Source organism: Vanacampus margaritifer, chromosome 6 (assembly GCF_051991255.1).
Source record: "Vanacampus margaritifer isolate UIUO_Vmar chromosome 6, RoL_Vmar_1.0, whole genome shotgun sequence".
NCBI classification, from domain to species: domain Eukaryota; kingdom Metazoa; phylum Chordata; class Actinopteri; order Syngnathiformes; family Syngnathidae; genus Vanacampus; species Vanacampus margaritifer.
In genome coordinates this window covers 22455641-22480946 of record NC_135437.1, presented here as the reverse complement: position 1 = coordinate 22480946, position 25306 = coordinate 22455641, and the positions used below count along the sequence as shown (strand labels likewise).

General features: G+C 39.1%; 1 protein-coding gene across 1 annotated transcript in view; it reads right to left on the bottom strand.

Annotated features, from left to right (window-relative positions):
- The window catches only part of spon1b (spondin 1b), a 70886-nt gene that overhangs the window by 7432 nt on the left and 38148 nt on the right, over nucleotides 1–25306 (bottom strand). Inside the window, exons 6-11 of the mRNA XM_077569224.1 lie at nucleotides 24049–24197; nucleotides 8150–8214; nucleotides 6816–7017; nucleotides 2923–3063; nucleotides 2181–2256; nucleotides 682–864 (exon numbers count right to left, since the gene is read on the bottom strand). Of these exons, the coding sequence (XP_077425350.1) occupies nucleotides 682–864; nucleotides 2181–2256; nucleotides 2923–3063; nucleotides 6816–7017; nucleotides 8150–8214; nucleotides 24049–24197 (816 nt within the window). The remainder of the gene's footprint in view (nucleotides 1–681; nucleotides 865–2180; nucleotides 2257–2922; nucleotides 3064–6815; nucleotides 7018–8149; nucleotides 8215–24048; nucleotides 24198–25306) is intronic.

The following is a 25306-nucleotide window of genomic DNA, read 5'->3' as shown; positions in this document are numbered from 1 at the left end:
AATAGCAGCGAACCACCTTGCAACTCTGACAAGATCAAAACAGGAGAAAGTATCTTTTCCTTGGATAATGATGCGCTAAAGTAAACAAGATCATCATTTCATTAAATGACAGTTAGTGCAGAAGAGCTGAAAGTAGCTGTAAAAAGTATTCAAAAGTGAGACATTCATCAAAATTATTGCTTTTGGTGGATATGTTGATTGAATAAAATTTCATTGAATTACTGTTTTATGTAGCAGTGCTGGAATGAATAAATTTACAACTTCATGGGGTTAGATCAATTTGAAGGGGAAGTCATCCACCAAAATTTTTATAATATTTTCTATGCAGCCCTACTAGTCTAAACACAGCGTTCTGATTAAAATTGCATTTGTGTAATTCAAATAAAACAACAAAATCCACTTTTTAAATAATTTTTAGATCCATCTCAGGGGCGGCCATTTTGCCACTTGCTGTTGGCTGAAATTGACAACAGCAAGTAGCAAAATGGCCCCCCGTGAGCTGGATAAAAACAAGTGGATTTGGCTGCCCAATTAATATTCCACAAACTCAATATTAATCAAAATAAAAAATTTAGACTAGCACGTACAGTACAACATGTTACTGTAAAGATTTTTTGGTGTTGACTTTCCCTTTAAGAAAGTGTTCGGGTCACCTGGCTTTTATAGTGTCAGAGAACTCACCCTGCATACTGCATCCAGGGCCCATGCAGGGCTGGAAATCTTGAGTGTGGGGACACGGAACGCTGAGGTCTAGCTGGGCCTTGAGCATCCTCTGCCTCATCCGTCGACCTTTTTCACATGATGCACTGCTACAGGCCGACCAGGGAGACCAACCAGAGTAGATACAAGTCTCAGGGGTGTCATCTAGGACAGAAAACCAGGACATTGGCTTGGTGGAGGCCACAAAGGAAAATATATGCAATGTTAAATAAAATGTATATGCAGCTCATCCGTTATTTAATCTCATCTGTGGAATATTGCATCTTTAGTCATCACATTAGATCAAGTCAAACATCACAAGTAAACTTTGTTGTTGGTCATTTGTCCCTTCCAGAAATTAAACTAGTAAACAAACCTCTTGCACATCCATTATGCTGGGTCAAAAGTAAATAGCTAACCCAGACCCAGGTCTAATAGGGACCAAGCCTTTGTCTATAACCAGGATATTGGGTTGAGGATTTGACTTAGCACATTGGGTCAAGATTTTGATCTAACAAAGAGTAAAACTATACACAGGAGTTAAAGCTAGCAAGAGGGGTTAACAGGTTATCAGTAAAGAGGTGCTTGAAATTAACTCATTCACTGCCAATGACGACTATAGATGTCAAAAATGTATTTGAACTATTTCTATTAGTTTAATCTTTTTTTTCCACTTTTATTAACAAGAGTATGAAAACCTAGAAAAAAATGTATTGTACACTTAGAACAGATATAAAATTTGTGATTAACTAGTGAAGTTATGTGATTAAAAATGTAGTGTACATTTAGAACAGATATAAAATTTGTGATTAATCGTGAGTTAACTATTGAAGTCATGCGATTAATTACAATTAAAAAATGTAATCGCCTGATGCACCTAATTAAAAAAGAAAAGAAAATGTTATTTAAAAATTAGGGGTATTAATCACAAATTTTATATCTGTTCTAAATGTACAATATTTTTTTTTCTAGGTTTTCATACTCTTATTAACAAAAGTGGAAAAAATGTGAAACTAATAAAAATAGTTCAAATGAATTTTTGACGTCTATAGCCGTCAATGGCAGTGAATGAGTTAATAGACATTTTATTACCAACTTTCTCCTGTTGGGGGTCACAAGGTGAACCCTGATCTCTGTGTCAGCTGTGTTACCCACTGAGCTATCCAGTCACCTCTGACATTTCCTTAAAATGACATTTACTTCAGCTTCAGTACACAAAACTGTTAAAAAAGTTGACCACCTTAAGCTCTTCAGTTCGCCCAAATCCAACCTTCAACCCAATCTGCTGGGTCAAAATGCCCTTGGGCTATTTTGATGAAAACATTTGACTTTTTTAGGGCCCTGTCAGCCACTGGCCTCCTAATCATCATGAGTTTGCACCAACCTGCAGGGTCAGTGCAATTGGTAACTGTTTTAACTGTTTACGTTTTTATTGTTTTCTCTGTTGCTGTTATGATTCATGTCAGTTCCCTCTACTTTACCTTTCTCCGTTTCCTCCTGACCAATGTCTGCAACAATGTCATCAATGCTGTCTGGCACCACGTTGCACTGCTCACCCTGTGTAAAAACAAGGACAACTGGGATGAAACACTAAGAATACCCCTCATATACCAACCAACACATCATCAAAGGCAAATGACATGCAATTGATTTCAAATGGAGAAGGCTGGTGTTGTGGGTAAAAAAAAAAATCCCTGCGATTTGACAAGTTCAACGTATTCCACAAAGCTGTGTGAATTACGACATGAGTGATTCTGTGGCCGGCTGAGTGGCTGCCACTGCGAGGACAATCCGATATACATATACATGTTCCTTTTTTTTTTTTTCTATCTTCTTTGGGGAGAGTTCAGTATTGATCATTTGACATGTCATCATCATTGTTCTCCCTTTTTTTTTTTTTTTTTAATTTTTTATATATATATATATATAAATTTATTTAATTTTTTTGTATGTGAGTGTGTGTGTGTGTGTGTGTGCGTGCGTGCGTGCGTGTAAAAAAAAAAAAAAGAATTCCCATACCGTTCACCTAAACCGAACACTTCAAAATCCAGCCAGAGTCGTGGGGCCGCCAGGACATATACATGTTCCTATCCAAAAGCTACCACAGGTTTTCTTGAATTGTTATGACCTATGTCACTAATATAAACTGGGTGGTTTCAATTAAAGAACAAAAACATTTATTATTCACTGCTGAAGTAAAAACAGAGACTTTTTTTTTTTTACCTTTCTGGCGATACGCTCCACCACTACCCTGGCCACAGGGGTAATCGCTCCCCCCTCAGGGTCATAGAAGGGGCTCTGAGGGTGATCCAAACTAGTTAAAGGTCGGATTTTCTCTTGGGGAATGATGGGCTTGTTTGGCGACTAAAAAGAAAGACAGAAAGGAAAGGTGGTAATTGGTCATCCATCTCTAAGTTGTTGTTCAACAAATATTTTTGCTTAAGTTATGATTTGATGTGTGGAAATAAACCCCGTTGATAAGTGCACAGTGGTGCCTTGGGTGAACACGATTTTTTAGATACGAGCTGTCATTCGGCCCAATATTTGCTTTGACTTGTGAGCTCAAACTTAAGATACAAGCGCTGTAGGGTGGCAGTGAAATCGATTCAACTCAATTCACAATAAGTAGCGGTTGGGTAAATAGTGAACAGTTTATCACAACAGAGGCTCCATGCTGTCTAATGTCACACCCAGTTCACTATCACACAAACATAAAACTAAGAAAATGATGTTGTGTATTTAAAACAACATAGTCATGCTTTCCACTTAGCTAACAACAATGCTAACAAAACAAACAATCAAACCGCCATAGCGGTTGAGCAACACATTGATGACTACACATTGTATTTATGTTTGTATTTATTTATCGAATCGGAATAGTGCATGTTAATGAACATCACATGGGACACATGCATGTAAACAAACCACACCGGATTATCGCCATAGGCTACACATTCACAGGCATATATTCTTTATCTTCTATGAAAATTTTATATTATTACAGCATTTTACTGAGTCAATTATAGTAGCAGTACAGTAAAAAGTCTATTCTACACTTTGTTTGGGTCTGTATGAGTGTATGGCGTTATACTACCTCACGGCGGCCAAGGACGGCATACCCGGGGGAGTAGCACAATCATGTGGGTTGCAGCATTAAATCATGACATACAAACAGTTTTTTTTACTTTCTGTTTAATGTAACTATTACTATGTATTTATAATTGAAAATAATAAAGAGTGCTATTTTTACTTATAATCAGAACAGATTTTATTTTTTAACAAGTTTTGGAAGAAACAACTGAGCATTCCAGATTGCCTCAATTTAATCCCAATCTTGCTTTGATATATCAAAATACAAAAGCAGATTCAAAATGTAATGAAAAAAGTATTGGATGAAAACTACTCTAAATGGTTATGTAAAAACTATATAACTGTAAACTATGGTGTGTCTGAAAGTGTATTGTATAATGTGTGGAACATGGGGATGAAATAGCGGCGCAAAATTGAACTCGTTACAATGTTGTCCTGTCTCAGACACACATACACTCGGGATCTATATTAAAGACGCAAAGGCAGCATTTATGGATGTACTAGTACTACAGGGATCTACAATGGATATTGGATATTCTCAGCAATAACTGATCTCATGAAAAGTTGCTGTTTTGTTATAGGGGCATTTTGTCAATTTGTTGTATTACAATAGTATGTCATACTTCTCACTACCCAAAAAGATCTTATGCAATTCAAGAGCTCATCAAAGATGTCTATGCTTTAAGTTCGTAAAGCTCAGTTTTGACTGAAACTGTGAGACAGGTAATAAATTGCAATATACAGAAGAATCTCAAATTAACCCTGATGATTTGACCCATGAAGGTAATCATACGTGATGAGATCAGCTCATACATAAAATAACATCTTCATCTCTTCCTTCATGGGGCAAGAACACACAGATCTTATCTTTTAGACTCTAATCAGTACACCATCATAACGGATTTGAAATGAAATGCACAAGATGTGCTTTAACTTCAGACTTTCAGCTTTAATTTGTGGATATTTACATCCTAAGCAGGTAAACACTGTAGGATTGATAACAATTTGAGCATATGCCTCCTAGTTTTTAACATCAGGCTACAAGCATCCTAGATAGGCCTATACATATTTTGCTGAGTCTCTGTTCTATTTGGAGCTGTACTTGATACCAAAACAACTTGATTCCATAATTACTTGATTACACTGACTCACTAAGTTGAATCAACTAAAAGTGTCCAACGTTTGTAGTAATTAGGCTGCTAATTTTCGGAAATTTTGGCCACATAATGAAAATAAAAACAATTTAATGGTTCTCCATGTTTTTTGTTTTGCATTCAACATAATGCATAAGCAACATAACCATATTATTATTATTATTATTATTTACATATTTACAAGTCAGTCATTTCAAATATGCACTGCACGCATTGGGATGGAGAGGGCACGGGAGATGAGCTTAAGACAGACCAACCGCACTTGTCTTTGCATCTGAAAACTTGTGAAGCCTAACAGGGTTGATATTTGATTTTAATAAAATCCAACTAAAACATAAAACTTATAGTGGACATTTGTAGTGATCGTGATAATTCTCCTTGCTTTCTGATTAGAGCTGTGTTAAATTGGGCTTCCACTGTATGTTTATATTTTACAAGTAATTTCCTGTAAAGAAGACCCACCGTGTGAATATTTGTACTGCATATAGCTACTTAAAAGTTAATCAACCTAACAGAAACAATTCTTAATGTGGCTAATTGACGATAGAATATGAAAAAAAAAAAATCACTGCAAACTCCCTTTGTCTATTTGGCTATCGATTCTCTCGTGTGTTTAACCCTTTAAAAAGGCGGCTCGGTCTCTGCCGAGCAATGTGAAACGCTTATAAAGAAAGCAAGGTAAGCCTCGTAGCGTTCCTAAAGAAACAACACGCGATTGGGAGAGTCACCCTCCCCCCACGCCGTGCTCTCCTCATTCACCAGACACGTTCAAGAGTTTTGATCGTTTCTTTAGAAACGCTACAGATGCTTGCCTTGCTTTCTTTATAAGCGTTTCACATTGCTCGGCAGAAACCGAGCCGCCGTTCTACATCACTATTCACTGAATACCTTGCGACGTGAATAACAATGGCAGCGTACGTACAAATAACGTTTCTACAAAATGTATTCAACTGGAAATAATTTTTGAAAAATGAATCTCATAGTTATGCTAATAACAACCAAATACATTTTATAGAGCAAACTAGTCATGACTGTCGGGGTTCCTTTTAAGGCCAGGAGCGCATTGCCGCATTTCTACCACTAGAGCCGGTAGCGATCTTCTCCCTTTGAAGCCAGGAGAGCAGATACGTCTTTTTTCTTTCTTTTTTTTAACAATTGTTGGTCTCTTAGCCGATGAAATGCATCAGAATATACACGAGAGGGTGACATGGGCCTCATAGCATGTCCTGGAATTTTATTCGAACATTCATGGCTGACGCAGATTCGCGGGAGTTGAAATAAATAACGGCGGCACGGGAGGTCTTCAAATCAGTGTAACCAGTCGACAGTGACATATTGTTAAGAAATACGTTTGTAGACAATGGGGATGTTGAAAAGTTTGACGGCTTTGTAACAGAATGGATGACGAATAATTACCACTCGATTCCCTGAGGTTATTACAACTGCGCTCCAGTGTTGAACGTGAATACACCCGCAGATGCGACACAGTTGTTTGTTGATTTAAAAAACTAAAAATTATATAAAAAAAAATATATATATATATATATATATATATATATATATATATATATTGAAAGTTTCTAATAAGAATAAACTTAAAAGGTTTGTGTGACCAGCACAGGTGTAAGTTCTGAAAAAAAAAAAATAATGTTTCTATCTGCTTCCGGAACTGAGATATCAATTATTTAGTAGGCATTGACAATATTGTTGAATTTCCAGGGAAACTTCAGGTTTTCGGGGGTGATACTAAAGTCACCCATAGGTTTTAGAGGCATGTTTTGCCAGGCGCATTAGGCCTTAATGGGTTAAGCAGCAAGTATCCGATCTGCATAGTTGTAGAAGGCAAGTCAAATTGTAATTAAATGAAATTACTTCGTATGTGATACCACCATCAGTGCCGGCATCCCAGGGAATAAGGTCTGTCACTAGCCGCTGGACCCAGCCACACTCTTTGGTACATAGGTCCTCTCCTGACAGCCCCACATTCCAATCAGGACTGGGCCCGAGCATGGTAAGGAAGGACATCAGGTGCCGGGTCTGGTCTACAGAGAACTCAGCCGATGGAGGTGACCGTCTGGAGCAAAATAAGGAGGAAATTAAAAATAAAAAAAAAGAGAGAGAGAGAGACTTTATAGAGATTTTTGGGGATGCAGAGTAGACTCTTAACATAGGCCTGGATAAATCTCTTTTTTTGAGTCCTTATTGTGCAGTAGCAGTGTTTCTTGCCTTGTGCTCCTGAAGTTAGCACAATCAGGCAATCTAGATTTTTACCCTAGCAACGTTATACTTTTAAGATTTTTTTTTTCTTTCTTGCTGCACTCCTGGTTGTGTTGTGCCTCAACTGTCCCTGCATGCTTGCCTCCATGACTCCTAAAACTGACGGCATGAAATTAACTGAAGTCTTTTTTTTTGGCGAGTAACTAAAAGATAATGTTTTTCGAGTGCACAACATTGAGTAGTCTATTGTTTCTTGTTATGCACATTGATTACATATACAGACGCTCCCCTACTTACGAACATTCGAGTTACGAACAACGGTACATACGAACATGTCTGCGCGTACAGTATGTCGAAAAATGTTTGGAAAGAAATGCTGTAAGTTAGATTTTGTATTGCGCGTAGAGCTTCTTTCCGCCGCTAATACGACGCTTGGCGCTGTGAGAGCTCATTAGAGGCTCAGCAACGTGTCGAGGAGGAGGAGGAAGAAACGCCGGTCCCCATGAAGCAGGAAATAACTTTTGAAGCCGATTCCAGCGACGACGAAGAATCTCTCATGATATAAAATCCTCCTCTTCCTCCTCCTCCATCATCTCCTTAAGCATCGAGTACATCTTCCAAAAGTAAGTTAAACTTCATTTTATTTATCTTATTACGTACATGTACATACTGTGTGTGTGTGTCTCGCTCTCTCTCTCTAACATACGTAGTACAGTACAGTACTGTACGTATTCTCTCCATTTTATTACGTTTTTTTCAGTACAAACCAATGCAGGTTACTTGTACAAGCCTTAAACATACTTATATAAACCTTCAATATACTTATATAGGCTTTAAACATAAATTATAATACAAAATATAGCACTGAAGCAACTTACGAACAAATTCACCTTACGAACGATCGTCCGGAACGTAACTCGTTCGTAAGGTGGGGAGCGTCTGTACAGTAAATAATTGACAGAAAATACTTGGCAGAGTGTAATACTTACAGGTTGAGCGGCTGCCATGCTGGCCACTGAGCTTTGGTTTTAATGACAGTCAGGACTTCATCACCCTAAACAGAAAGGACAAAAATTAATCAATTTAATTCAATGACAGAAAGAAGGCCAAACTCATTCCATGTTACTTTGTTATAAGAATCCAGACAGATTGAATGTAACAGGATCGTGCTGAATATGCTTCATTATAATAGCCTTCATTCCAGTGATGAATTTCGGTTCAATGAGACTGAAAACAAATGTCTGAACGCGGCTGGTTGAACTGTCAATGCTACACAAGAGTCAACGTGCTTCTTGTTGTCAGAAGAGCTTCGGAGCTCTGCGGCTTCTCTGACCTCACATGTCATCCATGCATGAAAAAACACTGCTTCTTTTAGAAAATGAAATACATTTGGGACCCAAAAAGCGAACACTAAGTCTGCCATTTGATTGTCCATGTAGTCTGCGTGTGTATTTCACATGTCTTGTCAAAAGTAAAGCATACTCCAATTATATGCATGTTCATTTCGGTAACTGTGTCCTGCAGAAATGGTCATCAAATAGTGCAAACAATGCCGCTTATTTCATAGCTCTAAACTCACAAATGACGTATGCAGAAAAAAACCTCCACAAAGCAGATGTAGTAATTTTAGGCTTGTTTTCTGATGGCTTTCAGCACAATAATCCTAGGCTGAGTCTGTTGGCGTCAGAGGAAGATGTTAAGCACATTTCCACATGTCAAATTGAGAGTTTAATGACATTATTTAACACTACATCTGATATGTGACTTCAACTGTTTTTAGCACAAATTATACTTCTCATCAACTATCAATACCAGAAAAACATTGCAGAATCAATTTCCTGTAAAAGTCTGACATTTTATGGGAAGAGGCACTGTAAATCTTCCTGTGATTATTATTTTTGTTTGTTGATGGCTATTGTCCTAATCACATATAATGAGAATAAGTGGGTGTTTAGAACTTCAACAATAACACAGAAGCACTTTTTCCACACTTTTGTGGTGCTGTTATTTGTGTTACTTGTTATTTGGTATCTATTAACTCTTTGACTGCCAGACGTTTTCAGAAAAGGGATGCCGTGGGTGCCAGCCGATTTAAGCATTTTGACTGATCTTTCAAGGTCCACAGAAAATTATGTGTTTGGACTATGGAAACACACATACTACCAAATCAAAGATTGGACTCTCATCTTTCATCAGAAAAAAAAGTTTGTTTCTACCTTATTCCGTTTTCCAGTAATCAACAATAGAAAATGGTTAGTTTCACCTCTGTTTTGAAACAAACGTCTTTGAACGTCTTTGGCACTCCTCCATAGGATTTTACTAAACGTTTTTGGCAGTCAAAGAGGTATATAGAATCTGTCGTATCAAATGCTTTTTTTTAAGTCTATAAAAATCCCAACTATGAATTCTTTGCTACCTATACTTGTGGCAATTTCTTCCACAAGCTCCATTACTGCCATAGAGGTGGATCTTTTTTCTCTAAAACCATATTGACTTTCAGTTAGCAGATTATGTTTCTCAACAAAATTGTCAAATCTATGTGAAATTTGTTTTTCTAGGATTTTTTTTAAAACTGTGGAAATAATTATATGGCTCTGTAGTGTGTAAATAGATGTTTCTCTCCACTTTTATAAATCTGGATAACGTTTGCAATTTTCATTTTAGTTGGTAGGTTACACTTAGGCTATTGTACATTTTTTTTAAGCAGATAAATGACTTTATACTATACAACGTTAAATGTGGCTTTTTGTGTAGGTGGCTGCATGCATTGGTGTGCCACAATGATTTTTGTGTTTATCTGTGTAAACCACATAATTTAAAGCCTCTGTAGTCCATCATGTGTAATACATTAAATATATGATACAGTCACCCGAGGAAATATTGTGACATACAGGTACATGAGCATTGATCCCTGATGATGGACAACTTCTCTGTTCCAAACAGTAGGAAACCTTCAATTAATAACTGCCTACGGATATGTCATTTAATTACATAAATAAATCAAAAAATATATAGTAAATTACAGAGCGGGCACAAAATTTAATATATGCCTGAATTTAATCCCCTGTCCATCACTCTTTCTCTTTGTCTTATTTGGCTCAACATTTCTTCACCTATCACTTTTGTAAAGCTTAAAAGTTTTCTGTTAAATGCACTTGAGAAACAAAGATGTTCTTTTTATACAATTGTATTTTTGCTTTAGTTCAACCTTTTGTTAATTTGTTATCAAAGTTGTATAACAGAGGGAAAATCCATGATTTTTTAATGTGATACAGACAATTGTGAAAAGTGTTGCAACAGAGGACAATGGGCTCTTCGCACAAATCCACTACTTCCTGAACTCAATATCACTCCTTCATTTCCTGTCTCTCATGATTGGACAAACTGATTAATCTAGGTGCCTGACCTCAGTAACCACGACGACAATGACCAGACACACCTGGATTAACTCTTTGACTGCCAAAAACGTTAAATAACGTTTAGTAAAACCCTAGGGAGGAGTGCCAAAGACGTTAAAAGACGTTTGTTACAAAACAGAGGTGAAACTAACCATTTTCTATTGTTGATTACTGAAAAACGGAATAAGGTAGAAACAAACTTTTTTTTCTGATGAAAGATGAGAGTCCAATCTTTCATTTGGTAGTACGTGTGTTTCCATAGTCCAAACACATTATTTTCTGTGGACCTTGAAAGATCAGTCAAAATGCTTAAATCGGCTGGCACCCACGGCATCCCTTTTCTCAAAACGTCTGGCAGTCAAAGAGTTAATCAGTTTGTTCAATCTTGAAAGAAAGAAAACAAAGGAGTGGTGTTAAGTTCTCAGGCCAGCCGGGGGACATAGTCTCTCCAGCGTGTCCTGGGTCGTCCCCGGGGCCTCCCGCCGGTGGGACATGCCCGGAACACCTCTCCAGGGAGGCGTCCAAGAGGCATCCGAGACAGATGCCCAAGCCACTTCAACTGGTTCCTCTCAACGCGGAGGACTAGCGGCTCGACACTGAGTCCCTCCCGGATGACCGAGCTTCTCACCCTATCGCTTAAGGAGAGCCCGGTGGAGGAAACTTATTTCAGCCGCTCACTTGCACCCGGGATCTTGTTCTTTCGGTCACAGCTCGTGACCACAGGTGAGGGTAGGAACATAGATCGATCAGTAAATAGAGAGCTTCGCCTTTTGACTCAGCTCTTTCTTCACCAAAACAGTCCGATACAGAGTCCGCATCTCTGCAGACGCAGCACTGATCCGCCTGTCGATCTCCCGCTCCATCCTGCCCTCACAAGACCCCAAAATACTTAAACTCCTCCTTTTGGGGCAGGATCTCAACCCCGACCCGGAGAGGGCACCCCACCCGTTTCCAACTATGGATCATGGTCTCGGATTTGGAGGTGCTGATTATCATCCCAACCGCTTCACACTCGGCTGCGAACTGCTCCAGTGAGACTTGGAGATCACGGCTTGATGAAGCCAACAGCACCACATCATCTGCAAAAAGCAGAGATGCAATGTTGAGGCCACCAAACCGGACCCCCTCAACGCCTCAGCTGCGCCTAGAAATTCTGTCCACAAAAGTTATGAACAGAATCGGTGACAAAGAGCAACCTTGGAGTCCAACCCTCACTGAAAACGAAGTCGACTTACTGCCGGCAATGTGTACTAAACTCTGACAACGGTCGTACAGGGACTGAACAGCCCGTATCAGGGGGCTCGATACCCTGCACTCCCGAAACACCCCCCACAGGACTCCCCGAGGGACACGGTCAAACGCTTTCTCCAAGTCCACAAAGTACTGTACATGTGGACTGATTGGGTGAACTCGCACGCACCCTCGAGGACCCTGCCAAGGGTGTAGAGCTAGCTGGTCCACTGTTCCACAGCCGAGATGAAAACCACACTGCCCCTCTTGAATCCGAGATTCGACTTCGGACCCTCCTCTCCAGCACCCCTGAATAGACATTACCAGGGACCCACCCTGATGAACTCGCTCGTTGGTAAGAGACAGAAAGAATAGAATGACGGAGGCAAAAATGTCTTTTGCTTCCTTAATGCAATTCTAGCCAAGCTTTAGTAAAGTGTACTGTACGCCTAAGCACTTTTTCTGGTGTTTGGTGACCAAAAAAACCATTAGCTTAGCGATTAGCATTGACTTCTTGTGCTCCTCTGCCAGTGTTGCTATTCCTCATTTGCCTTTAGTGAAAAACAATGTTCATTAGAATCGTATTTGTTGCCACAGAGGCAAGCATTCATTATTTAATGTAGAGGATGTACACAGCCGGAGGACCAGATAGCATTTTGCAAGCAGCAGCTTGAAGCTGTCCTGTCACAAGTAGCATGCTGCTTCTGATTGGTGAGCTTGGCAGGAGAGGAGGGACATGGCGTTTACATGTGAGATGGATGATACAACAGATTCTGGGTCCGTCCGGAGTACAAAAAAAATGAAACTTTGACGAGCATGTGATCATGTTGTTTGGAATCACAATTTTCACATTTGAAATCTGTGAAATATTAGAATGAAGTATAAACCGTCTGAATGCAGTGTACAAATAAACAGAAACTGTGTGATCACATTTCATTTAATCACTCAAAGCCATGTTTTTATTATTATTATTATTATTCATTTAACAGTATATTACCCCTTCTTGTGTGTTATGGGCTTGCCTGACTTGTATGACTGTCATCGCTCTCTGTCTCTGGGTAATTTTTCAAGTAAAGTACATCATAAAAACTTGCTCCATTGTTAAAACACCTGGGAAATAAAAAGTGTTGACATTTATGTGAGGTTATGAATGTTGCGATCTTGGCTGCGGATGACAGATAATTGATCAGAACTGCTGTCAAAGCCACTCCATTTCAGGAACAATTTGATAAGGAAGAAAAACCGATTAGGTGTGCTCTTAACGACTGCAAATTCTTTGTTTCTGGAGACTGAAGCAAGGACTGGTGTTGAATTATAGCCTATTTGTGTCTGGGTGAGAAACTCTGTATTAAAACAGCATATTAAAAGATATGGCAGTGTACTGATGTTTAAGTAACAATATTATATAGCCTATACTTACCAATCAAATTAGGAATCAAAAGGCCATTCAATAAAACTGAGTGTTTTTATGTGAGCAGTTCAGCATGTACTATACCATACAGTATATACAGTATATCAAAAGCATATCGCCGGTGCTAGGCCAAAACCTTGTACCTCCAAAATCGTCACTTTAACATTTACATTGCACATCAAAGCAAAAAAAGCCATTTTTAACACTTTAAATTGGTCAATACTTTGTAAAAATGACACCCACGAGTGTGGACTGACCAAAAGTATAGATTTTTGAAAAAATATTAAATTTGCCAAATTGTGATTTACGAAGTTTCGGGTCTGCGCCAGCGATATTCAAAACAGTAAAGACATCCACAACATTGCTTGTTACACGATTAGTGTTCTGATGTTATTTTAATAAATAAATCCTTCTTTTGACTTCTGAGCATGTAGCGTGGGTTCAGTTGCCTCTCAGTGACAATATGAATGGTTGTGTGACTACACTGTATATGTGCATTGCGGTTGGTTGGAAACTTAACTACTGAAACCCTTGTGACCATAAACATCATAAGCAGTAAAGCAAATGGATGGGTGGTTGTTTTTATTCCTATTCTTCTTTGTTTCTGCAATTTTTAGTCATGTACTTGTCTAGTACTGGTGCATTTTTTGCTGTTATTGTTAGTAGGGGTGTGAATTGCCTAGTACCACAGCCAGTGTCACGATTCATAGGTCACGATTCGATTCGATTAATCCCGATACAAATCTATAAATTGATTATTGTGATTTTTTTAACTCAAATTTAGAAAATACTAATCAGTAAACTTGTACATGTACACTGTAAGATTTGTATGAAAATGTATTTATCTGAAAATTCAGGTTGAACAGCACTGAAATCAAATATTAAGGCTTAATGTTCCATTAATATAACATTCTTCCAAGCTTAATGTACAAATCCTAACCCTAAGTAAGAAGTTTTGTTGAATATTCCCATTAAAAAAAATGATGTTTGAAAATCGATTCGGCCGCATATTGAATCGATACGAGAATTGCGCGCTGTAATATCGCGATATATTGCCGAATCGATTTTTTCTAACACCCCTAATTGTTAGGAACGTAGAGCAACTGGAATCCACTTGAAAATGAAAGCCAAACTTCTACAGTTCAAGGCCAACTGCTGCATCCCATTGATTGTTTTACTTCTATAAGTGATGAAAATAAATGTCGTAGAATAACTTTAAAAAAAAAAATGTGCATACCAAAGAGAAATAGAAAGTAACAAAACAAGTCAACAGAGAAAGTATGTAAGGAAACATTTTCACAGCAGGTGAATTGAGAGGAGACAAGTTGCAGTAATTGCTATGACATTGTGCTGAGACAAGATTTAACTCAGTTAAGAAGAGTCATGAATTCCATGCCCTCGGCCCTGTCACGAGTATAAAGTCACTTTGTGACGGGATTTTTGTTTTATATCCAGGGAGGACACACTGCAGCCACATTTCACAGTTGTTCACAGAAAAAGTTATGTGGACTGGACTGGTGTGAGAAGCTTTAAGGTCTTAAGACAAACAAGAAGGGCTGCAGACAAAACACATGATCTGTCACAGGGTGTGGGCTGATGTAGTCTGGTCAGGGTAACCAGGCATGACATGTTTATCATCCCAGAAAGACAGTAAAACAGCTTGGAGAGAAAAGCATGAACTCTCCACTCACAGGTGTTTATTTTTAACACATTACATTAGAACGATTGGAACAGTTATATTTTACTCTAACCTTTTATTTTCAAACAATTGTGGAATTTTGTTTTCAGTTCTAATCGGTTAAATGAAAGGGCCATTGGTTGTGTAGTTAGTGTGGAATCCCATTCACCGAGTGACTAATTAGCTCTCTCCAAAAAGTCAGTTAGGTTAGGATTCATTTTCCCCTGGTAGAGGAAAACTGATTAGATCACATGGTGTGTCATCAGTAAATCAATATATCATTGAGTGTTGATCTCTTATCTTACCTTTCTCTTTCTAGCTAGAGGTTGAGTTAAAATGAATGCACTATATCTTGTTGGTGCAGATGCCATTTAGACCTACAGCCTATACACTATAATGGTTTAACTGCAGGCAGAACATTGAACTGCTTCCTTAGAGACCGACGGTAATTATCTTGTCACAGACCTTCCTCGGTGTGCTGAACACGGTGGAATGATAGACACAAACTATAACTGGCTTCTGAGTATCTAATGAAGAGGGATGAAGACATGTGTCAAGAAGCTGTCATGCTGTTAATGTCACGTACTGAGGTTGAGATGAGGGGGTTTGTTTATAACCCTAACCCTTATTCAATGTCATGATGACAGGAAAAGCTATAGTAATAACTTTTTTAAACAAGCTATAAGGTAACAAAAGGAGAGCTAATCGGGAAGTACTATGTAAGACAGTGCTTCTCAATTATTTTTTGTTACGCTCCCCCAAGGAGGAAGCAAATATTTAATACCACCACCAATTTTTTCCCGCGATTATAAATGGTATAATTTCCCTAAGTATGCCTCCGCAGAGGAACTAATACTCCTCGTGCACTCTCTGACTATGAGAGCACCACTGCGACCTACTGTAGTGGATGTGCAATGACACTTTATTCTAGTATGGCAATAAAAATAAATAAATAAATAAAAACACGTTCCCTGGGGTTAACATGTGCCACCCTATTTGGCAAGGACTGCTTTAAGTTTGAATATAAATAAGCGGTTTCGCATTGCAGTTTGGGAGTCAAAATTCACACTTTGCACCTTATTAAAGATGAGCCAACTTAAGCATTTCTTGACAACAATATGTTATATGGACCTCACTAGTGTTAACATGACATCATGAAAAAAAAAATAAATATTGACAAATAGTTATGAAGTAAAATCCAGCCGTTTTTATCCATCTCAGGGGGCGGCCATTTTGCGTTCATATTTTGAACTCATTCCACCAATGCAATATGAACCAGAATACCGTATTTAGACTAGTGGGGCTGCATAGAACATATTATTGTCCTGATTTTAAGCCTTGGGTCCCGGGTCCCAGTGGATTTTGCGAAACTCATTGTTTTGTCCCATTATTATGCCGGTCCCGTCCCGGCGTCCCATATTTTGCTATTTGTATGTCAATCACAGCGATTCATAAAATAAACAAATTAACAGAGAAGATAAATTGTGTTTGTGTGCATGTTTGCGTGTGTGACTTGTACAGCACATTGGTGTCAAGTTGTGTTGTCTTTTAAACGTGCTATATAAATAAAGTGGTAAGGTATGATACGGTATTTCAAATTGAGTATATTTTTGAATAATTAGTTTTAGAGGGAAAGCGCCACCAAGCGTCATAAACTAATAAATGCAAAGTTAAGCACTGTAATATTGTTTAGCCAACCAAGCAACACTTTTATAACACTCTCCTAACTTTAAATACGAATGAGGGGCAGAAAAATAAAAGGTGCACAACACCAGATAAAGTCACATAAAGCTTCTCACAAACACAAACAGGATCTCTTGTGTAGTAAGTAGTCTACACTACAGTGTTTGTATTTGGTCTTCACATTTGGGACATTTTATACCTTGTATCACCCATTGTATTAATTTTACTTTGTAAGCCATGACTCTTGTCCTCCAAGTTTCTTTTTTACTGATTGTTGTTCTTTTTTCTTTCTTGTATTCCTGGTTGTTTCTGTCTGCATCCGTGTGCACTTCCTCCACATCTTGTTATACATTATTAACATTTTTAATTCTTTATTTCATACATTAACCATGTTGAAATGTTTTATAGATGTGAAGTAGGTAAAATAGTGTTTGAACTCAGTATAATTTGACCTTAAACTAAGCTGGTACACATTGTTTGGTCTAGAAGTTTCTTCTCAGTGTTCTGTGCGAAAACACATTCTTTCGTGAGAGAGAGCGCGCACTCCCACAACTCGACTACATTAGGAGCTGTCCAGTTCAACTTGTTTGTGAGATTTTGTTATGGGAAGAAGTACGAGAAGTGCCCTGAAAGTATATTTTGTCTTGAACACAGGTGCAACTGAGAATTCTGTTTTTGTAATCTGTTTTCGTCTCTTATATAACATATTTACTTATTCATAAGAGGAGGAGGAGGAAGAGATATTTTTCTTTTAGACTTGATTGTAATAAAAAGCTGGCTCTTCGAAGGAGGAGGGGCATTATTGATCTGAAACTGTTTGAGTTTGATTCAATGATGTGACTGGAGATCTCCGGAATAAATCATCCTGCGCAGGGACTCTGTTCATGTCTTATCTCATCATTTGAATTATTGGACACGCAAAAGTATGGATTTTTTACATACACCCTTCAATCTCTATAATTAAATCCATGTCCAAACCTGGTCCTGCCAAGTCAAGGCTTAATTACTGATGCAAATAGTCTAGTTTAGACTGTTTCACACAGTTAACATTTGTGTTGTCATAATAGGCAAGCTAACTCAATTCTAAAGATTATGCATTGCCTTTCAGATACTACCACGTAAAAGGCCTATTATGACAACTGTTTTGTGTGTGTGTGTGTGTGTGTGTGTGTGTGTGTATATATATATATATATATCTGTCTTTAAAACCAGAGCGGGTTCATCCTGGCTGACAGTCTTCAACCTCGCTTGATTTGCTTACTTGTCTCCTTCCTTGTAGCCAATTAGAGTCAATTGCGAGACTCTTCCTGTCAAAAGCGCTCTTAAATCCCCCCCCCCAAAGAATTGTTAGATTTTTCCGGGGTATGTGTGTGTGTGTGTATGGGAGCTGAAGTGTGCATGTTTTGATTGTCATCACTTCAGCTATCCACCTCCAGACACTGTATACAGTACGCTTTCCCACAAACCATTATGCTAGCAATATATGACACTTTCAAGTGGTCTCAAATCATACGCATTCTGACACATGCACGCACACACTTTACCAGGCTGGAGAGTTTGTCATTTTCCACCCACCTCTTTCCCTCTGAGATGAGTGACAGTAAATCCAAATATAGCCCATCTGACAGCACCCTTCAGAGTAGCCTGCTTGATGACCAGCTCAACAAACACTGGCACTTCAATGCTGACGGCAACAGTCAATTTGTGATGGATTGGCCTTAAGCATGACATACAGTATGCATCCATTCTAGTCTGCTGTTATCCAAGATGGTATTGAAAATGAACAATTTGCGGTAAAATGTTGTATATCTTTTTTTTTTTTAATCCTTCTCGACAAGTCTCCGCTTAAAAAACAACAGCATATTCTAGTAAATAAACATGAGCCTCATTATTTTGGGAGGTGCTGCGTGGTTGCAGAGCACCTCAGCGAAGAGACACACACACACTGTGTACTTAAAACAAGTAATTATCTCCTGTGAGTGATTTCATCCTAGAGAAATCACACAAGAATCGCCTGCAGTAAGTACCTTGCTCACTCTCGCAAGTTTAATCATCCCTTTCATATTCATATTAAGACATGTTCACAAGAATTTGCCGCAGTGATAGCCACAGGCATCAACCAGCGATATCATGTGTTCTTGAGATTTACTTTTTCTTTCGTTGATGTTAAAAGGATAGTGCACATAAAGAATTATCAGTAAATTGCTGTGGCTGCCTCAATCAGCGAGTTGACTAAAAACATCAGTTGATGCTTAATGATTACACTCCATAGGTTATATAGTTTTGTTTCCGGTGAGGGTTGGACTCCGCCAAGGTTGCCCTTTGTCACCGATTCTGTTCATAACTTTTATGGACAGAATTTCTAGGCGTAGCCGAGGCGTTGAGGGGGTCCGGTTTGGTGGCCTCAGCATTGCATCTCTGCTTTTTGCAGATGATGTGGTGCTGTTGGCTTCTTCAAGCCGTGACCTCCAGCTCTCACTGGAGCGGTTCGCAGCCGAGTGCGAAGCGGTTGGGATGAGGATCAGCACCTCCAAATCCGAGACCATGGTCCTCAGTCGGAAAAGGGTGGAGTGCCCTCTCCGGGTCGTGGAGGAGGTCCAGCCCCAAGTGGAGGAGTTCAAGTATCTTGGGGTCTTGTTCACGAGTGAGGGTGGGTTGGAGCGGGAGATCGACAGGCGGATCGGTGCAGCGTCTGCAGTGATGCGGACGCTGTATCGGTCCGTTGTGGTGAAGAAGGAGCTGAGCCGAAAGGCAAAGCTCTCGATTTACCGGTCGATCTACGTTCCTACCCTCACCTGTGGTCACGAGCTGTGGGTCGTGACCGAAAGAACAAGATCCTGGATACAAGCGGCCGAAATGAGTTTCCTCCGCAGGGTAGCCGGGCTCTCCCTTAGAGATAGGGTGAGAAGCTCGGTCATCCGGGAGGGACTCAGCGTCGAGCCGCTACTACTCCACGTTGAGAGGAACCAGTTGAGGTGGCTCGGGCATCTGGTTCGGATGCCTCCTGGACGCCTCCCTGGGGAGGTGTTCCGGGCATGTCCTACCGGCAGGAGGCCCCGGGGACGACCCAGGACACGCTGGAGAGACTATGTCTCTCGGCTGTCCTGGGAACGCCTTGGGGTCCCGTCGGATGAGCTGGCTGAAGTGGCTGGGGAGAGGGAAGTCTGGGCTTCCCTGCTAAAGCTGCTGCCCCCGCGACCCGACCCCGGATAAGCGGAAGAAGACGGCCGGCCGGACGGAGGTTATATAGTACATACAGCAAAGCAATATTAACTCCTTTGTCTCCCAAAAATGTATAAATGCATTCTATTTTAAATATTACCCTTTTTTAAAATGTTTTTTACGCTGAAGCATACAGAAGGCTTTGATGCATCACATTTATAAACTTGCTCAGCCAATCACATTCAGACACCTTCATGGCCTCGCAGATTGTCGGAATTTATAAAACTCTCACACTAATTCACGTATGTAACACAACTGTAGTGTTGCTACTAGGTATGGGAATCGAAAACCAGTTCTTGTTGAAAACTGGCTCCCAGTGTTAGGTATATACATACAGCTAAATTCAATATATAGGTGTCAAACTCCGGTCCCCGAGGGCCGCAGTCCTGCAGGTTATGGATGTTTCCCTTCTCCAACACAGCTGATAAATGATCAGCTCATCAGCAAGCTCTGCATACGCCTGATAACGATCCTGTTGATTGGAATCAGCTTGTGTTGGAAGAGGGAAACCTCCAAAACCTGCAGGTCTAGACGAAGAAGACAATTGCGAGCCTACAGTATCTGCGGGTTGGAGGCTGACAGTTGAGAGGGACGCGAGTTGGTTGTTTTCTTTAATGACATTACCCATTCATTTGTACGCAACAGAATATTTATGATGTAATCGTACAGTGCTTTATCTGTCTTTTCATTGGTACAACAGGAACTCGCTGACGACTCGTGTGAGGTTTTAAGGCTGCTTTTCAGGTAGCGTTAGCATGAGGCATCAGTGTTGTTGGCGTGATTGGTGATTAATCAACCACAAGATAATGCCGTCAAGTCTGTTCTTGACAGTTTTCTCATAACTTGACAGAACAGCAATAGTTTGTGAACAGGCATTAAGCGATCATTGTGAGCACATTACTCAGCATGACTGTTCTTTCTCTTAAACTGAGAGATGACAGGCATGAGAAAAACAAAGTGGTTTAAAAGCTCTCATGGAAGCATTTTCCATTCAGCCATTGTGACTTTCTCAAAAAGCAATACAAACGTGCAAAACAGCTTGTGTGTTTGTGTGTCCATCTTTGGCACATCTGCGGCAATTTCCTGTAAAGTGTTTTGAAAAGAAATCTCTCAAACGCATCAAATTCTCCTTTTGTCTCCCTCACTCTCAAACTGTCTCCAATAAGGCAACAAGGACAAAAAGCACAATACGGTTGGTACACATCCCTACCAAGTTTTACTTTAAATTACATGACATAAACATTTTATTTTTTCGTCTATCACTGAGCCTGACAGACCTTTTGAACAGCACTGAATGTGACAATTCGATAGTCCTAGTATTATACAATCTATTTTAAATATGCACAAATAAATGAACAAAACATTTTACTTGGGTTATTTTTTCAAGGAATAGTTCACTTATATTTTCTGGATGGCCAGACAAGATTATTTATTCATTCTCCTATCTCCACACAATAGTGTGCAATAATCTTTTGTGTTTGTTACCACCAGTCAGAAAAGGTCACTCTATCGGAATGGAATTATATAAAATCATTTGGTACGGCCATTCAGTACATTTTTTTTATATGTCAGTATGCAAAAAAACACAATGAATGAAAATGTAGCAGCTGGTTGCTATGGGCTTGTTTTGCATACAATGGACAATGGACTTCAATTCAATAGCTCGTGAAAGATGGAATCAAAATGGATCCATTCTAGGCTTGAGGCTAGAACCACCAACCATGATCCTCAAATTGGGACATACAAACTCCTTTACCACGATAAAGTTGGGGTCAGGGAGGGCTGCAGTATATGGAGGACCAAAACTGCCAACATTTTAAATGAATAAATAAATAAAAACGGATATAAAAAATACAATTAAAAAAATCTATACCAAAAAAAAAAAAATTATAAATGGAATTTATTCATTTCTTTATTTTTTATTTGGGCCATTTTGGTCCTCCATAGCATTCTACATCAGTTTGTTCATTACGGGAATTACTGTAGTTGCACTACTTTTTTCAATTTATCAACAGAAGATCTTGTCAAAATGTATTTAAGCATTGGAAGTCAGTGCAGGGAGAGGCACAGAGGCTTTTCCTCAAGCCTCAGTTCACACATCACATCTTACTGCTCCTGTGGATAGTTGGGATTCTCAACTAAATTGGAGATTACTGGCCCAAGTCAGCTCCCCACATTTATAGCTGCCACCCAAAACTTCTACGCTCCAAAGAATTGCAAAGACTGGTGGGAAATGTTGACTCTTGAGTTATAATATAAAAAAAAAAAATGGAGAAAAAACGACTCAGTGGTATTGTTTAAAATGATAATCTTGCAAGAGTATGTAATCACACATTTTCAATCTACTGCTTGAGATGCAGTTCCTGTCTACACTCCATAATAAAGCTGTTGAGAAAGACTGAAGCATCCATTGTTTTGCAGTACCTAATAGCAACAAAGAGGCAGCCAAGAGAGGAGTTAGGAAAGTCTGTCAGCCGCTAATGTCTGCACATAACAGTCCAAACCCAAACTGACAGGCATGAACCGCACTGCCAGCACTCCATTGTTCCTTTGAAAATGGCCAAAACACACCTCTCTATGGCCAGACAGAGAGAGGGGGAAAGACAGAGTGATAGAGTGGTGTACAGGGAGATCCACACAAACCAACACGTCCAGAACATCGTATCACAATATATTCAGGTAGTGTTGTTTAAACGGAATGCATGTTTTTGATTGCCATTTTATCTTGAGCGACACTACACAGCTTAAGAGACTCAGTTTGTTTTTTGATTCTCCCTATTTCTTTGGTATGCAACAAGGAAAATAATAAAACATGCATAATCAAAGTTAGATTGCAACAGACAATGTAATGTTTCACTGCCCAATGTTTTTACTTTCGGTTCTAGTGTGAAGTCATCTGTATTTTGGGTATGCACATGTAGGTAATTTCAGGGGTTCAGTAAATGTGAGCACAGTGATCCCAGATACGGGCCACTTGAAATTGGATTCATCATTTATTGGATAGAGGCAAATCAGAAGATCTGCAGTGTAAATCCATTCTGTCACTGCAAGACTGAGGAGCAGGTTGAGAACTGTGACTGAGGTTTGACCTCAGTTATTTCGACATCTCGTGTTGGATATTTAAAACAAATGAACACTAGCAACTTGACAAGGATGAAGGGACATATAAAAGACTGTTTCAAATTACCATTAGAGAAACACAAAATGTTCAAATAATCAAGATTATGACAGGGGGAGCAGAAGTCACCTTGAAACAATAAACGCTTGTGGGCCAAAAAGTCTAAAAACATGCACCAGGTGTACACTTGGGAGTTGGATCAAATGCACAAATGTTGGTGTGAGACCGTTTCTGTTCTGCTCTAATAAAAGCCAGCTGTCTGTGTCTAGACAGCTGGCTCAAAATGGTGTGACTATTTTGCCACCAGGACGGAGGTGAAAGCAAACCATCCAGATGTGAATTGAAGAGTCGACTTACAAGTTCTTGTTAAAAGTTTCTGACAGCACTTTTTGGTCATTATAATACTGTAGGTTGACAAATCTTTTACAATATCTGAGAAACAAAGCATCAACATTCAACCTTTATTGTTCTGCACTGTGACATTTTAATCCATTCCTGGTCAACCTTTTTCAAAATTACAAAAACAAATTTCCCATAGGAAATAAAAGTTCAGGTGTGCTTTGTGGGTGTCGATGTAGCACAGAACCTGAATTCAATCAACAGGAAGGCACGAAGAAATGACATCAGTATCACACCATCCACACGGTCAGAGCAGTTATTATCAGCAAGTGAGAAATGACGGTGGAACAAGTAGGCTTAAAGCGATTTACATCATTTAACTTTATTTTTTTATTTTTTTTACTACTGTACAAAAAAATAATAATCAAAAGAAAAACCCACTGACCTGATTATTTATCATATACAATTAATACCTTTAAAAACATATTTTGCCACTTGCTGTCAACTGAAAATGACCTCACATTAGCTCAGGGCTCAAGTAACAACCAATAATGGCTCAGTTTCCGAACGTCACATGACCGAACCGAGAAAACAGGTGAGCCGTGATGGGTGGTTAGATTCGTTACCTGAGCTCTGAACACCTATGATGTCATTTTCAGTCAACCGCAAGTAGTAAAATGTGTTCTTAAAGGTACTGATTGTACATAAATAATGAAGATATCAATTTAATTACAGACAAAATATTAACTTATTACTGTGGAAAGGGGCTAAATGAATCCCAAATACAATCCTTCCAAATGTGAACCTACCTTCTGTCGAATCTCTTCTTCCATTTTGATGGGGGAGCCAAACTCAGCAACTTGTCGGACCCCCTCACTGGCATAACCTCCATACTCCCAGACCACATAATCCCTAGAGTGTGATGCACCAATCAGTGCAGACCAGTGGGTGGCCCGTTCTGTAGGACAGAAATGTAACAAATTCTGATGAGTGAAAACTGTGCTGTCAATAAGCTGCAGTCTTACAATAATGAAGAAGGACCTGATGTAAAAAGCTCAATTGGTTACTCCAGTACGAATTTCCTCTACTGAACCAAAACACAGATTGCACATTAGAAACATGTCAAGTCACATGACCAACCAAAAATGTCCCAAAAGGCAGAAACACTGAAATAATGAAGGCATAGGGCTCTATTTTCATGCCCAGCACAAGTCTTGCACAAGGCACAGTCTAAATCTGCGCCACGGCGGGTTAGAACTTGCTATGGTATTTTCGTCAGCGTGGTTGAATAAAAAAAATAATCATAATCATTTGTGCCAAACTGACTGGATTCACCACCAATCGTATGAATGACAACAGGTTGAAACACAAGTTACTTGTAATTATAAGATAATTTGATTGCTCTTCCTGTCACTATACATCACTGACATAGATATCTGAACAAAGATTCATTATTTGCAGTAAATGGGAAAAAAAAAAAAAAACATGAACATATATATTTTGGACCAATACGTGAAATGGGGTAATTTGCACACTCACTGTTCTAAATTATGCCAACCAACATCTACATTTTGTAAGAATGGAAAATATTTTGGCAATGACTCCAAAAAAATAATTCTGCAGATATAGCACTGGAAACATAAATATATATGTGATGCTATGTTTTAAGTGACTTACATTTTGAAAGTTGGAACAAAATCATGTTAAGCCGCAATGTTGTGAGTTTTCACTCTTCATAAAACTAAATAAACTGAACAACGACCAGCGAAAAAGCTAGTTGTTAAAATCACAAGGTAATAAAATATGTTTTCGTTGCGAATTTAGTTGACAGCAGTGACAGTTAAGTACAAATGCTGAATTTAGTTTGCAACTTTACATACTTGGACAGCAGCAGTATACAGTAGATATCAGATGGTGGTGTATCAATCACTACTGGACTGTGAGATATTTTGTCCCACCCTAATATGACAATTAAAAAAAAAAGTGTACTATATGTTCATCTTAATGATGCACGATATGAAGGTATGATTTGATACGGCGTGTAAAATAATGTTCTACTTGGACAGT